The sequence below is a fragment of the Papaver somniferum genome, chromosome 2 (assembly GCF_003573695.1).
Source record: "Papaver somniferum cultivar HN1 chromosome 2, ASM357369v1, whole genome shotgun sequence".
Taxonomy (NCBI): domain Eukaryota; kingdom Viridiplantae; phylum Streptophyta; class Magnoliopsida; order Ranunculales; family Papaveraceae; genus Papaver; species Papaver somniferum.
This window is the reverse complement of record NC_039359.1, coordinates 161775674-161791339: the sequence shown is the minus strand read 5'-3', so window position 1 is coordinate 161791339 and position 15666 is coordinate 161775674. Positions and strand designations below refer to the sequence as shown.

Genomic DNA, 15666 nt, shown 5'->3' with positions numbered 1-15666 from the left:
TGTCGCAGATCATCAAAGTTCGCTACACCCGCCTCACACCCTAGCAACCGAACACCTACACCCCAAACAAACAGACCCTAATCTCATTATCCATCGAGCTCTCTTCTCCCCAAATCCTCTGCAACAACCATCCCCCAACAGAGCTCTGCTCTCTGCCTCCCCTCGAGCTTCACCACTTCCATCTTCTTCCCCGACCACAAGGACACCACCACCATCACCTCCCCTACCTCAAACCCATCGCCCTAGCCTAGTTATTTTCCCCATCTCACAACCACTGAAACCCTAGGTTTTGGGGTGAGTAAAATAACTCGAACTAGGGAACAATTCACTGCAGCAGAGGCGTCAATTGAAGGCATAGAAGGACCAGAAGAGGCAGAGAAGAAATGGGTCGGCCGTTTTGAGTGATTTGTCACATCAATTTAGGTAAATATCTAACCCTAATTTTGAGAATTTGGGGGAAAACAATTGTAAACCCTAATTTTGATTTTTGGGTATAAATAGAAGGTGTGGGTGTATGTTAGAATGATCTCTGGGCTAGCCAGTGAACAATTTTTGCAATCAATTTTCATTTTCCAAATTCCATTTTAGCTACAGTTGATTGTGTGTAACCTGTGTGCATGTTGTATCTTAATTTAGCTTGTTTGATGAATGTTGTTGTTATACTCATGTCTAGCATGAGCTAATTCACTGCAACTAAGGCTCTGATGAAGCCTAGTGCACTGTTAGATGATGCATTGTTAGGATAGTTTTCTTGATGCCTGTTTTGCTTGAGCAATGGGAAGTACTCAGTGCTCTGGCATGCCTGTGATTGATTGTGCTGTCAAAAGACAGTCAATGCTAGGGGCATATCAGTGAGCAAGCTGATTTTCCTCCCATTCTAGATGTATGCATAGGATTTTCAACTCAACCTAGATTGCATTGCTTGATTAGGGCACAAGGTGGATTCAATTGCCTTAGTAACTTCACACAGTTCTGCATCTTTTTCCTTTTCTGTTACTATTGCTCAATACCTTTGCCTTAGGCTGCTGCCTTTGTTTCACTACCACTGCTGCCTTCATCCATCACTGCTCACTTCCATAGTGCCTTGTCTCCATTGCTAGCTTAGGAAAACTTCTTGTATGCTCCCACTCCCTGTGGACTAACCCCTACTCATCCCTATACTATAAAGCTTGGCCTTGTATACTTGCAAGTTTTGTGTGCAACCCCATTTTCACACCAGTGATCAAAACTATAAGTCTTGCTTTCTAGTCTACTTATAGTGATCTCTCGGACCAGGATAGATTGTGTAGTTGAGCATTAGACTTCACATCGTTCATCAATTGAAGACGAAGAACTACTAAGGAGAGCTTGTGGAACTTCAGCAACAAAAGGTATGTGGAGACTAAAACTCATCTATCACTTGGAAAGTCTATTTCTACTCTATCTCCTATATTAATACAAAAGTCGTATTACTATATAGTTGTCGATTATACACATTTGAGATTTCGAGATGAGTTTAACTCGCTTACATATTTCTAGGAATATGTGTTGATAAGCTTTCGCTTCAACCAAGTTCATCATATATTCTTGACGAAAGTCAAAAGATGATCATGTGAAAATAGCCAAGTAACATCTTACATGGTTTGTGTGATACAATCATTTGGTGTGGACTTGGAATGTCTCGTTATGATTATTTCAATAACTTGAAAATTGCTTTGATGCTAATAATGGGTGAAAACGGCTATTTCCATCCTCTAAGAAAGTTTCAATGATTGAAATAAGAGTTTATAATACTTAACCATCATTGGATTATAAACATAGTGTGCATTCTTGCATGTATGTGATCCACGACCGGAACTAAAGTATGCATACCCGTATGCGTACTTGTAGTTGTGAAATTCCATGTACCAAGTACACATACCGGTACGCATACTTGCGTAAGGTATTTATCCGAGAATTTCTGCTGGGATTTGGAAGTGTACTAAGTATGCGTACCCGTTTGCATATTGGCAAACACAAACCCAGACCTGCTACTTAAGTATGCGTACCCGTTTTCATACTTGAGTGGTTAAATTTCTAAAATCGGTTGGCTCATGAACTAATACATTTATATATTAAGGAATGCATTCTTTGCAAACCGTGGCTATTCATGTTGATTCGAGTGAATCAAACCGATTTTGCTTCAATTGTGTTCTTGTGTACTTCTATGAGAATATAACAATTGAAAAACTCTTTAACTAGTTTCATTTGAGTCATTTGAACTAGTTATGGTTAAGATGAATAAGGTTGATATGACAGTGTTCATATAGCCAACCTTGGTTAACTACGGTTGAGCCAACATGGTGTACACGTTTAGGTACGGTTACTAAACCTAAATGAGGGTGCATTTCATTTGTGTATAACAAGCTAAGTTAGATCTAACGGTTGAAAGATATTAGCTTGAATCTAATCAGGTTTTCATCTAACGGTGAATATTGAATGCTTTGTTACCAAGGTAACTAAGATTGCAAACCCTGATTTGAAAACTATATAAAGGAGAACTCTAGCAACTGGGAAACCTAATCCCCACACCTCCTGTGTGATACTAGTTGTATAAGATTGAGTCGATTCTCCTTTAACCTTAGGTTTTTCACGAAACCCTGTAGGTTAACGACTTAAAGACTTCATTGGGATTGTGAAGCCTAACCCAAATATTTTCTCTGTAGTTGCGTGATCTGATCTTGCTGTTTCTATAATATTTGATTACTATCTTCTCTAATATTGGCTCGAGATTTAACCTCCGATAGGTAAGATAAAAAGTAGTCACAAACATCTTCGTCTCCTCGTTTGTGATTCCACAATATCTTATTCGCTACCATACGATTAAGATTATTGTGAGGTGTTTGATATTTCTAGGTTGTTCTTCGAGAATATAAGTCCGGTGCATCAATTGGTTCCTGTTCACCTTGATTTATCAAAAGGCGGAACAAAACTCGTAGGTATTTCTGTGGGAGACAGATTTATCTATTTCTATATACTTTTCCGTGTGAGACATATTTGTTTATCAAGTCTTCGACTTTGCGTTGCAACAACTCTTGGTTGTGGGTGAGATCATCTAAAGGAATCAAGTGCGTAGTATCCTGCTGGGATCAGAGACGTATGTAAGGAGCGCGACTGTACCTTGAATCGGTGTGATATTGATTAGGGTTCAACTAAAGTCCAGTCCGAAGTTCATTGGTAGTAGGCTAGTGTCAGTAACGGCTTAATACAGTGTGGTGTTCAAATATGGACTAGTTCCCGGGGTTTTTCTGCATTTGCGGTTTTCCTCGCTAACAAAATTCTGGTGTCTGTGTTATTTCTTTTCCGCATTATATTTTGTTATATAATTGAAATATCACAGGTTGTACGTTGAATCGATCAATTGGGAAATCCAATCTTTGGTTGTTGATTGAAATTGATTGATCCTTGAACATTGGTCTTTGGTACCGTTCAAGTTATTTCTCTTATATTCAATCGGGCTTGCAAATTTCTATTTGCTGATTGTAGATTGAATTGAGAGATGAATATATAAAACTATTTGATATACTTTTCTCTAGATTGAGTCTAACTGTCTAGTTGATTCTCTTGAAAGTACATATTGGAGTTTGTCTGTTCAGATTTCCAAACGAAATATTGGGTATGGTTGTTAGACCCCCGTTTTTTCAGTACTACCACCTGACAGTTACCTCACACACTCATTTCGCACAAGTGCTCTCACACACACACACATTTCACACAGTTACAATATGATATCCTAACAACCCCTCGCAAGATCAGGGTCTAGATAAACCAATGACAATGAGCTTGAGCTGCAGAAAAGAGAAGCGAGCTGTGGACATTGCCTTAGTAAAAATATCAGCTATTTGATCCTGTGTAGAGAGAAAACGAACATCCAAAGCCTTGGAAACAATAAGTTCTCGTACATGATGAAATGCAATTTCAATATGTTTCATTCTGTTGTGAAATATAGGATTTGCTGTCAGGCATGTAGCTCCCATGTTGTCACACCACAGAACAGGGACTCTTGGGATGGATAAATGAAACTCAACAAGAAGTGATTGAACCCACACAATCTCAGATGTAGCATCAGCTAAAGCACGATACTCGGCCTCTATGCTGGATCTAAAGACAGTTTTTTGCTTCCTAGAGCACCAAGAAATCAAATTGGGACCTAGATAAATGGCCATACCACCAATGGATCTTTTATCAGACATATCACCAGCCTAGTCAGCATTTGAGTAAGCTTGTAATTGTAGTGATGAAGCTCTCTTAAATTGCAGACAAAATGAGATAGTGCCACACAATTACCTTAAATTCCTCTTGACATCTGACCATTTTGCATTGGATGGATGCTGCATATGCTGAAAAGCTTTGTTAACTGCAAATGCAATGTCAGGCCTAGTGACTGTAGCATATTGCAAGACACCCACTGTGCTTCTATAGAGAACTGGATCCTCAAAAGGTGTAGTATCAATATCAGAAGTAGATGATAAAATTGGAGTTGATGTTGGTTTGGCAGCATTCATTTTGGTCTTGATAAGTAAATTGGTAATGTACTGCTATTGAGATAATAAAATACCTGCAGAGTTGTAGGTGTCCTGAATACCCAAGAAAAAATGAAGAGAACTCAAGTCTTTAATAGCAAATTCTTGTCCCAGAGCAGCAATGAGAGTATCAATGTCCTTGGAAGAGCTGCCAGTCACCAAAATATCATTTACATAAATGAGAATGTAAAGTGCAGAATGATTTGTTACCCTTAAAAGAGAGAGGTATTTGTCTTCGGTGGTAGAAATCCATGAGAACATAAGAATTTACTCAATCTCTCAAACCAAGCTCTAGGAGCTTGTTTTAAACCATATAAGGACTTTTGAAGTTTACACACATGATTAGGAAGAATTTTATCTGCATATCCAGGTGGTTGAACCATAAATACTTCCTCAGATAAATTCCCATGCAAAAATGCATTCTTGACATCCAATTGTCTCACCTGCCAGTTTTTGTAGAGTAAAATAGAGAGAATTATTCTTACAGTGGTAGGTTTAACCACATGACTGAAAGTATCTTGATAGTCAATACCTTCTACTTGATTGTATCCTTTAGCCACTAATCTGGCTTTATATCTCTCTATAGAACGATCTGTCCTTCTTTTGATTCTAAAAATCCATTTACAACCAATGACATTTTGACCATCAGTAGCAAGAACTAACCTCTAAGTACCATTTTGAAGTAATGCAGTAATATCTTCATCCATTGCAACTCTCCATTTTGGATCCTTACAAGCCGCAGTATAGCAAGTAGGCATTGTTATATCCTCACACACACTTTGAACTTCAGAAGCAAATATTCTAGGTTTAGGTTTAGAAATACCCATTTTACCTCTTGTTTGCATTGGATGAGCATTAGTGACAGATGGAGATATAGTATTAGTGTTTGTAGTAGAAACTGGTAGTTGAGGAGAGTCACTTGAAACAGGTGCATCAGTGGAGGATGAAACATCAACCTCATTAGGAATAAGTATTGGTGGAGATGAAGAAGCACTGACAGGTGTGACAGATGGTGTGACAGATACTATTGGAGAAGTACCAGAAGAAGAAAACAACGTAGCATATGGAAATGTATTGTCATCAAAGTTTACATCCCTAGAAATGACAATCTTGTTGGTACTTGGATTGAAACACCTATAACCTTTATGCATAACATTGTAGACAATATAGATACATTGAACAGATCTTGGTTCCAACTTGTGATGATTAAACCTTCTTAAACATGGATAGCATGTAGAACCAAATGTGTGTAAAAATAAATAATCAGGTTTCACATTGAACAAATATTCCAGAGGTGATAATTGATCCAAATTTGGTGTAGGTAATCTTTTAATTAAGTAATTGGAAGTTTCAAATGCATATGACCAAAAGGATATATGCAAGGAAGCATGATGTAATAGGGCTACACCAGTTTCTACAATGTGTCTATGTTTTCTCTCTGCTATGCCATTTTGAGCATAGGCATGAGGACAAGAAACTATATGTCCTATGCCACATGAATCCAAATAAGTAGACACATTTCTGTATTCACCTCCCCAATCAGATTGAATGAACTTGATTCTTCTATTAAGCTGATTTTCGACAAGATTTTTGAATTTAACAAAAGTTTCAAGAACTTTAGATTTATAAGCTAGGGGATACAACCATGTGAACCTACTAAATGAATCTATGAAATAAACATAGTATTTGTAACCATTAATTGAACATAGTGGTGATACCATACATCTGAATAAACTATATCTAAAGGACCATAGACATTATTAGAGCTTGTACCAGTAGGATAAGGTAGTGCATGACTCTTGGCTGTCTGACAGGATGCGCAAAGTGTTGAATTCAAATGAGTGTCAATAACTTCATCCACTGAAGAGAGAATATGCTTGAGTGTTTGATAAGCTGGATGTCCAAGTTTATTATGCCATTGTGTTGAAGAAGATATCCTAGAGGAGAGAGCTTGGTTGAGCTGTGTAGTAGTGAACTCCATGTGATATAGACCATCTCTAACAGGACCATGAAGCATAACTTTGTGGGTAACCATATCCTTTATAAGAAATTTGTCAGAGTAGAATTCAAAATAGAATTATTCTCCTTAGTAAATTGAAAAACTGATATCCAATTCTTGGTTATAGATGGGACATGAAGAACATTTGAAATGGTAAACTTAACAGAGCCATTGTGTAATGTAGAAGAACCAGTATGAGTAATGCGCAAACCTGATCCATTTTGAACTCTGACTTGATCAGTGCTTTGGTATTCAGAGTGTAAGTTGAGATTTGATAAGTCAGAAGTAATGTGATGAGTAGCCCCTGAATCAGGTATCCAACCAGAAGAAGGTGCAGAATTATCATTGTAAGCAACAAATGCTTCTGGTTCAGGACATCAGTAATCATCATAATCATCCCCATAAGAATCATTGGAGTTATAATAAGCTTGCATTGAGTAGTCACTTGGTGCATATCTATATCTGCATTCTGGAGCTAAGTGACCAGGTTTCTTGTAGAGCTGGCATTTCACATAATAGTTGTATCTTGGAGTATAAAAATTAGAGTTATCCTGTCTACCACCTCTAGCTCCATTTATTCCACCTCTAAAACCTCCTCTGAAGTTACCACCATTTCTATTTCCTCTAAAACCATAATTACCATATCTTCCAAAGTTTCCACGATTTGGAGGACTTGACCAAGATTGATTACCAGTATAAGATGGACTAGAGTAATGTGGATAATCATTGGGTGGATATGTATTGTGTGGATAAACATTGGATCTAGTATATTGTTGATCAAAAGAATTAGGTCCTGAGTTTGTTGCTGAGTGACATTGGCAGAAGCAGTATTAAGGTCTAGTTTGGATTCAGCATTAACTCTAGCTTCTTCAGATAAGAGTAAACCTAAGAGCTCAGATGAAGTAATGAGATTCTCATTCTTCAATTGTTGAGTACAAATTGAAGTTTTAAACGCATTGAACTAAGAAGGTAAACCTTGTAGGATATGAATTACTAAATCTTCATCAGATATAGCTCTATCAATTTGAGCTAATTGATGGGAAATTGAACGAGCTTTATTGAAATAAACTAGCATTGAATCTGAGCTTTTCTTTAATCCTACCAAATCAGTTTTAAGTTGTAAAAGACGAGATTTAGTAGTAGAGTTATAATTTTGTTCTAATCGATTCCAGATCTCGTGAGAAAAAGTGCAATTTATAACCTGAGAATGAATTTCTTCAGTGCAAGATGAAAATAACCAGGATAAGAGAGCAGAATCTTGATTTACCCAATAAGTATAAGCTGGATTTGGAACAAATTCGTTATCAAGATCATTATCAACAAAAGCAGGATCGGCAATGGAAGCAACACCAGCAGTTGATGTTCCTCGGAGATACTTCACATGACAGTAAAACGAACCATTAACAAATCGAAGTAGATCATAACTACAATAGAGGAGCAATTTGTGATTTCCATAAAGGGTAATTGGTTGCAGATAGTTTTGTTGGTGGTTTGAAAGTTAATGGAATGTGTTTATTTAAATTTTTCATTTGAATTAGGTTGAACAGAGATCTGATAATGAAGGTTTTGAATTATTTAGGGTTTGGAAAAGGTATCTGATACCATGTTGAGAAGATAAATGTCATTAGACAATCTTCTTTTGGTTTTTGATTTATTTTCACAGGTTTTGGTTTTCTTCATTACAATCTCAGAAGAACAAATGAGATATTTAAACACTCTCAAACTGTTACAGGTTTGGCCGGTACATAACGTACACAATTACCTCACACGCTCATTTCTCACAAGTGCTCACACACACACATTTCACACAATTACAATCTGATATCTTAACAGAAAGAGAAGATCAAGATGGTGAAGAGAAGATTTCGGCTATGGTACTAGTGGTTTCAGTGGATTTTGGTGATAATGGCAAAAAAGAAAAGATGTTAATTATCAGTTATTTTTTCTTTACAAAATATAAAAAGAATGAAAATTAGGGTATATTTGGCAATTTCAAAGTAACTTTTTTCCCGACCATTTGACCCACACAAGATATTACTCGTCCATTACAACTGAAATTTAAAGGTTTATGAGTATTACATTAAATGTAATAACAAATTAAAATGTATCCATTTTTAAAATAATTAATTATTAAAGATGAAGAGTATTACATTAACTAGTTGGAAGCCTGCAGAACAAGCTAACCTCCAACAACATACTACTACATTAATTGAACAGGTTGCTGTGTTAGCCTACCAGCGAGCCTCATGGGTAACCTAGTCAAATGAGCCGAAGAGGACGAGGGTTGAGATTGTGTCACAAGGGGGGCAAACTAACTCTACCTTCCATGTTAATTTCTGCAATATTACTCCATTGGAAGCTCGAACCTGGGACCTCGTAGTACGCATGAAACTTTGGGAAACGGGGATGACTAACTGAGTTAGTTACCCGTTAATAATAAAAACTCTATCCATTCGAGTTGATAGTTTATTTAACAAATCATACAACACAATTCCCACTATCAACAAAATACAAATTACATCCATTTCGCACATTTAGACCCTTACGACAAGACCACCTTTACGACAATAAATCTTCAATCAATCCCAATAAAAGAAATCCTAAGCACAATTTGTAGTGTAGCCAGTTCTTAAAACCAGTTTGGATTTTCGGCCATGGTTTTAGCCGATCACGCCTTAATAGCACCAGCTGAGAGAACTATGATCCACACAAGGAGAAAACATGCGAATATGGAGAGTCCGAATGATGCCCACATATATCTACAAAACTTATCGAAAACATTACATGTTTTTGACCATCCATCATGGGAATTTCCTTTAGTTCCAATAAATAAGACAGCACCGGCTGTTCCTGTAGCCGAAGCTAAAAGCGTCAACATAATCTGCACCAGAAAAACAAATTACCACCAAATAATTATAAACTTTTTAACAAGAATAAAAAACATTTGCAGAAACTAAGATTGATTTTGTACAGAAGACATACGGCATCGCAGAATAAGAGACTGAGAAGAAAATATTTGTTTCCACTCCTCCCACAAATTCCTGAATTTATTGCTGCGAAGAAAGTGTAGGCAAAAACAATCCAAAGAACCGAGAGAAAATACCTACAAATAATTAAACAAAAAAAAAGAAGCGATCATTAAACATTATTTACCACACTATAGCTAATTCGTATTAGGAAAATGAGTTTGTTATAATTAAGGATTTAATTAGCTTACTTGTAGGCAGGATAATGAGTGTATTTGGTTGTTTTAGAACCGTAAGAGTAATCATCCACTGTCTGCTTGCTTGTATGTACTACAATGGCAGCAACGAACACCGTCCAAAACAATAACTTCCTAACACCTAAACTTGCAGTTATACTTGCGACGCTTTTAGCATAACTTGATGAGTATCCCCCTGTTTCCACAGATGACTCTTTTCCTTTGACTTCCTCGCTCGACATGATTACTGTTTAATGGATTACTACTGATTTGAAAGTAATTTGTGTTGCTTAATTAAGAGAGTGTTTGAGATAATGATTCAGGAAAATATCTGTAGTCATATTTATAGCCGAAGCAAGCAAGGGAGAGATAAAAGTTTAATGATAAAGAATGCATGCCAACGTCAAATGATGATATATGCGCAGTTGGTTTGTGTTTGTTAACTTGTATTGCTGCATGGAACATATATCTACTTGGAGGATATTAGTTAGACTAGTATGCATGGCATGAGCAGCCCATGTGTGTACTTCCCTGATTTAATCCTGTGCCTATTAATTTTGTTTTTAGTGGTTAACTATCATATTTGACGCAAGTAATTTTGAGTCCCACATTAAGCCTTTGAGAAAGCACTGTGGTGGTTTTTGGTGCTTTTGCAGCTTCACGTTGATTCATTTAGGTACAGCCAGATTACTAGTAAACAGAAAAATGTCTACTACAACTTCCATAATCTTTTCTAAATTAATTACTTCCCCAAAATAATAAAACTTTCTGGTCCTCAGGGTCATGTAAGATGCGTTGTTTTCATTATTTCTTGTCCTTGCATCTAAAGATTTATTGCATTCTGCTTCAGTAATAGATGATACAGCTAACAGTGTAAGCCAGACCAGACAGGCTAAAAGAGGATCCTAAAAGTCTAATTAAGAGGAAAAGGAGTTGGTAATCTTGCCTTGCTTGCATAAATAATTCCTATCTACTCCTCAAAAAAGATCGTATATTTTATCCCTACTTGCATTGAAAAGCACATTGCTGCGATTTCTAGCTCCTACTACCAATAGTGATCAAAAAGAAACTAACAAAATTAGTAACTTTATGACTACGTTTTAGAGTCGAGTCAGAGCAGTCTAAAGAAATTCGAAATTACACTAGATATGACTACATTTTAGAGTTAAGTCAGAGCAGTCTAAAGAAATTACTCTAGAATACCGCTGTCACTGTGGGAGGAAATATCGTTAATTGCATAACGCGTTATGCATTTTCTTTTTTTGTTGCAATGTTATTTTTGAGGCATATTGTTATGTACCCAGATGTACATAACAGGATTAGATAGATAATTTGGATAGATAGATTGAGGATAAACCTCTCTGGTTCCGAAGAACACAACCTAAATTGAATAAACGATTGATTTTAATTAAACTTGACTCTGTTTTTCATTACAGACTATGCATTATAAAGATAGGCATTTCTTCCCTCATCATCCAACGGCTACTAACTCACCAGGTGGTTACATCTCAACCGACCAAAACAGCTCACTACTAATTACCACTCCTAACTATACTAAATAACACTATTATTACTAAAGACATACACATAGGATTTGGGCACTCCCTTACCATGCTGGGTACATGACATTCCACTCTCCTTGAAAGCATTCTTGTCTTCAAGGATGAAGGGTTGCATGAGAATTCTAATGAGCAGCACTCCCTTATCATGCCGGGTACATGACATTAGCCCACTGTAAGTAAATCTCCTGGCAAGACTTTAAGCACTAATACATCTTGTTGATTGTAGTACCAGGAACCTTGTCGTTTTCTGTGGTCGACTCTCTCCAAGGTAGAAATGAACTGCCAGACAAATAACAGTAATTGCTGCACAACAATGATTTGGACATGAGGCCATGATGTCTGCTGGTATTCCTTGATTGCAGGTCTGGAACGGTACACCAGGTATTTTCTCCTGGGGGTTTTTCCTGAGCTTGTAATGATCATGTTCCTTATCCCAATGCTTTACAACTCATTGAAGTCTCCAATCCGCTACTTGGTTGGAACACGAAGTAACATGCTGAGTACATCAAAATAATTGCCAATCATTCTAGGTGGAATATGGAATTGCAGCATCTCTGTCTATTTGTCTATCGTCGTCGTTACAAGTAACTGCATAAGCATGTGATAATATATTCTTTACTTCAACGCCTTGAGAAAAATGAACCGCAATATCACATGTATTGAGTACAAGTTGTAATATTTGTATCCTCCCATAGCTGGTCACGAAATGCAGTTGGGGTTTGCACCTCATGTATGAACAGGATGACAAAAGTGACAACACAAACCCGAGTGAAAAATTTCCTTGGCATAAACCCATGTAAAACTCTACCCTTGCAAGTTTCGTCAGCCCCCTGTCAATCAGTACCTCTATCAAACAGTAAACGCCCATAACCAAAGGAGGCTGATGGTACAGATAAGTCAATGAAAGGCCATATAGTACCACTAGTGGTCCTCGTACTCCATAAACTTGTCAGAAACAAAATACTTCTCCGAAGAGGTGTTTCAATGTGATGAATGACCTCAGCCTCGCAGAACCAATGGCTTTTAGATTTCCAGTTTATATCAAGGCACCCCACTGAGAGAACAATGTTATCAAGCCAGCTAACATTTCTCAGACTCCCCAAATCAGGTGGAACCAATTTGAATTTCCACCTCAAGTACTCCACTAGCCTTCCATGTAGCATTTGAATTACCCGGAGCACAAACTGAGGTTTAACTACCCTTGCAAGGAAATGAGTCGAGCTATACGTCATCTCTGCCAGTTGGTTGCGACATAAAGGAAGATACAAGGTAAAGTTAAATGTATATAAACAACTCCAGTTGAGCTGCAACACTTGTAATACAACTTTCTCTTGAATCATATATCTTCCATATACTTCAGAAAAAAGTAATGAAGAGTGATGAAAAGTATCAATTCGTGAAAGAGATAAACGAGTTCGAACAACTGTGTGAACTAAGAATGTATGCACTGAAATTTTTTGAAGCTCTTGCAAAAGAATCTGGTGCACATCACCTTCGTGTATATCAATGATAACCCTGAACAATTCCACCAGAAAAATCCCTGCAGCAGTAGGGAAAAAAAAAGATGCACAGGCCATTGTCGAGTTCCATTAATGCAGACCACTCTAGCCCATGAGAGAAATAAAAATTTAATGCTCTCTGAAAAATTATCAACCAAATTCCAGTCACCACCAATTTCAACAACATAAACAAATCCAAGACTCAACGAATTCAGAAAGTAAAGTTCAGACTGATACTCATGTCTTGGAAACAGCTCACAAACCAAGCCACCATTGTATATTTCCAGTAATACAGACTCAAGAAGAAATCTGTTATCTGACTCTTTGCCACGATCAAAAACTTTACCAAGTTTCAGCTGTGAAAGAAATGCTCCAACACCACTCAATTGCAGACTCTCAGACATTTTATCAAACAGTTTGCTCGCATTTAGAATTTCAGCATCATGTTTGTGTACAGTCAAAGGGATACACGAGAAATCTAATTGGTACCCCAAACATGAAATCCATGGAACAATCAATTTCTCATTTGAATTGAAAGAAATAGGGATACGTTTACCTCGATCAAATATGCTGCGAGAAGCATCAAAGAGAAGAGAAAAACGACTCTTACCAATTAGGTTACTGTGACGACAGACCAATTCCTTGGAGCATTCAAGTGTCTCACAATTAACCACAGAACTGATAACTTCTGTAGATTGAAATTTCACCTTGTAAGAAAAATTTTCCTCCTCATCGAACAAAAACGAAGGAATGAGCAAGTCGAAATTGAGAGAATCATCATCTTCTTCAATCAATTCTTCATCCACAAACAACTCAATTCAATCTTTGTTTCTACTGGAACCACAACTTCTTCTACTGTTGGCTTTTCAGAGTAAAATTATTCTTGAATCTATTGAGATTCTTTAACCCCATGGATGGACTCTAACTGCTTCTACGCTGATGGTGGTAGGTGAATTGATTCACATCTAAGCTTGGTGAAGGAGATTTGAGACTCTAGTTGCGAAAGATGATAATCTCGACTTGGTGAATATACATCGTTAAACAGCTCATTATACCTTCTTTTTAGATCAAGGTAATGGAGATAGGCTTCAGCTTTCGTCGTAGATAAATACAAAATATCCTCCATGGATCGAAAGAATCTGATTCCAATTGTTATGTACCTAGATGTACATAGCAGGATTAGATAGATAATTTGGATAGATAGATTGAGGATAAACCTCTCTGGTTCCGAAGAACACACCCTGAATCGAATAAACGATTGATTTTAGATTAAACTTGACTCCGTTTTTCATTACAGACTCTGCCTTATAAAGATAGGCATTTCTTCCCTCATCGTCCAACGACTACTAACTCACCAGGTGGTTACATCTCAACCGACCAAAACAGCTCACTACTAATTACCACTCCTAACTATATTAAATAACACTATTATTACTAAAGACATACACATATAGGATTCGGGCACTCCCTTACCATGCCGGGTACATGACACATATAAATCGTTTTAGCGGTTGCATAATCAAATTAGTGGATGCATGAACTAAGATACGATTATATAAACTCTTATGCATCCTTTGTGGTGGTTCTGTAATTCATTATGCATTTTTTTCTTCGTTGGAATGATATTTTTAGGCATATACTACCTCCATTTCAGAAAGAGAGATACTTTCACAGTTCCATTTTTACCTAAAATAAGCAAAATTTAAGAGGTGCATTTTTCCTAAAACGGGGTAAAAATATCACTTTCATGACACGGGGTGAAAATATCATTTTTCCTGAGAGGAGGGAAAGTATCACTTTTCCAAACACGGAGCGAAAGTATCGCTTTTTGTTAGAATATGCGCATCCAATTCAAAACCAATTGGCAGTGAGTGGAGAGGCCCTTCCATATTATAGTTTAAGTTAATTAAACGGATTATAGCGATGTGGGACTATTGTCCTTTCACACGCCCCCTCACGTGTAAGGCCAGTCATGGGACTCACACGTGGACCTACGTACGAGTTACCAGTCCATCGGTAACAAGTGTACACATGTGAGTGACTAAATCAGGGGGTAACACCTCGGCCAGTATCGACACTGGCCTACACCCCGAGTGTACAAGTGACAAAATCGGTTAAACACTTCGGTCAGTAACTCGACCTACACCCGGCATACGCAGGTCTGGGTCTGGAGCTTAGCTATGATACCATGTTAAATTTTGTGGGCATCCAACTCAAAACCAATTGGCAATGAGTGGAGCGGCCCTTCCATATTATAGTTTAAGTTAATTAAACGGATTATAGCGATGTGAGACTATTGCCCTTTCACACTTTTCCTGACACGGGATGAAACCATCACTTTTCCTGAAACGGGTGAAAGTATCATTTTTCCTAACATGCGTCAAAATATCACTTTTTCTGACACGGCGTGAAAGTATCAGTTTTCTTGACACAGAATGTAAGTATTATTTTTCCCGATACGGGGTGAAAGTATCATTTTTCCTAACACGAGGTGAAATTATCATTTTTCCCGACAAAAAGTGAAAGTATCACTTTATTGACACGCACGAAAGTACCATTTTTCCTGACACGGCGCGAAAGTATCATTTTTCATGACACAGAGTGAAAGTATCGTTTTTCCTGACACAACATGATATTAAGTATTATTTTTCCTGAAAGTATCACTTTTTATTTTATAATTAAATTTTTTAAAATCAAGGAGGGGCATTTTGGGTTTTTTAATAATAACAAGTTCCAATTTTTTAATCAAATTGCAAGTTTGCGTTATGTTTCATTTTACGAAAAAGTGACCATAAAAGAGACTCCCTCCATTCAAGCCCTCCGGTCGATCGATCCAATTTCTAAGACCAATGTACGACCCATC

At 37.2% G+C, this 15666-nt stretch overlaps 1 protein-coding gene across 1 annotated transcript; it reads right to left on the bottom strand.

Moving 5' to 3' along the window:
* Window positions 1-8974: 8974 nt before the first annotated feature.
* Window positions 8975-10038, bottom strand: LOC113354214 (CASP-like protein 1D1). Its single transcript, XM_026597614.1, has 3 exons — window positions 9758-10038; window positions 9523-9643; window positions 8975-9421 (listed from the first exon to the last, which is right to left on the bottom strand). The coding sequence occupies exons 1-3, from the start codon at window positions 9982-9984 to the stop codon at window positions 9209-9211; spliced, it is 561 nt and encodes a 186-aa protein (XP_026453399.1). The 5' UTR covers window positions 9985-10038; the 3' UTR covers window positions 8975-9208.
* Between the last annotated feature and the right edge of the window lie 5628 nt (window positions 10039-15666).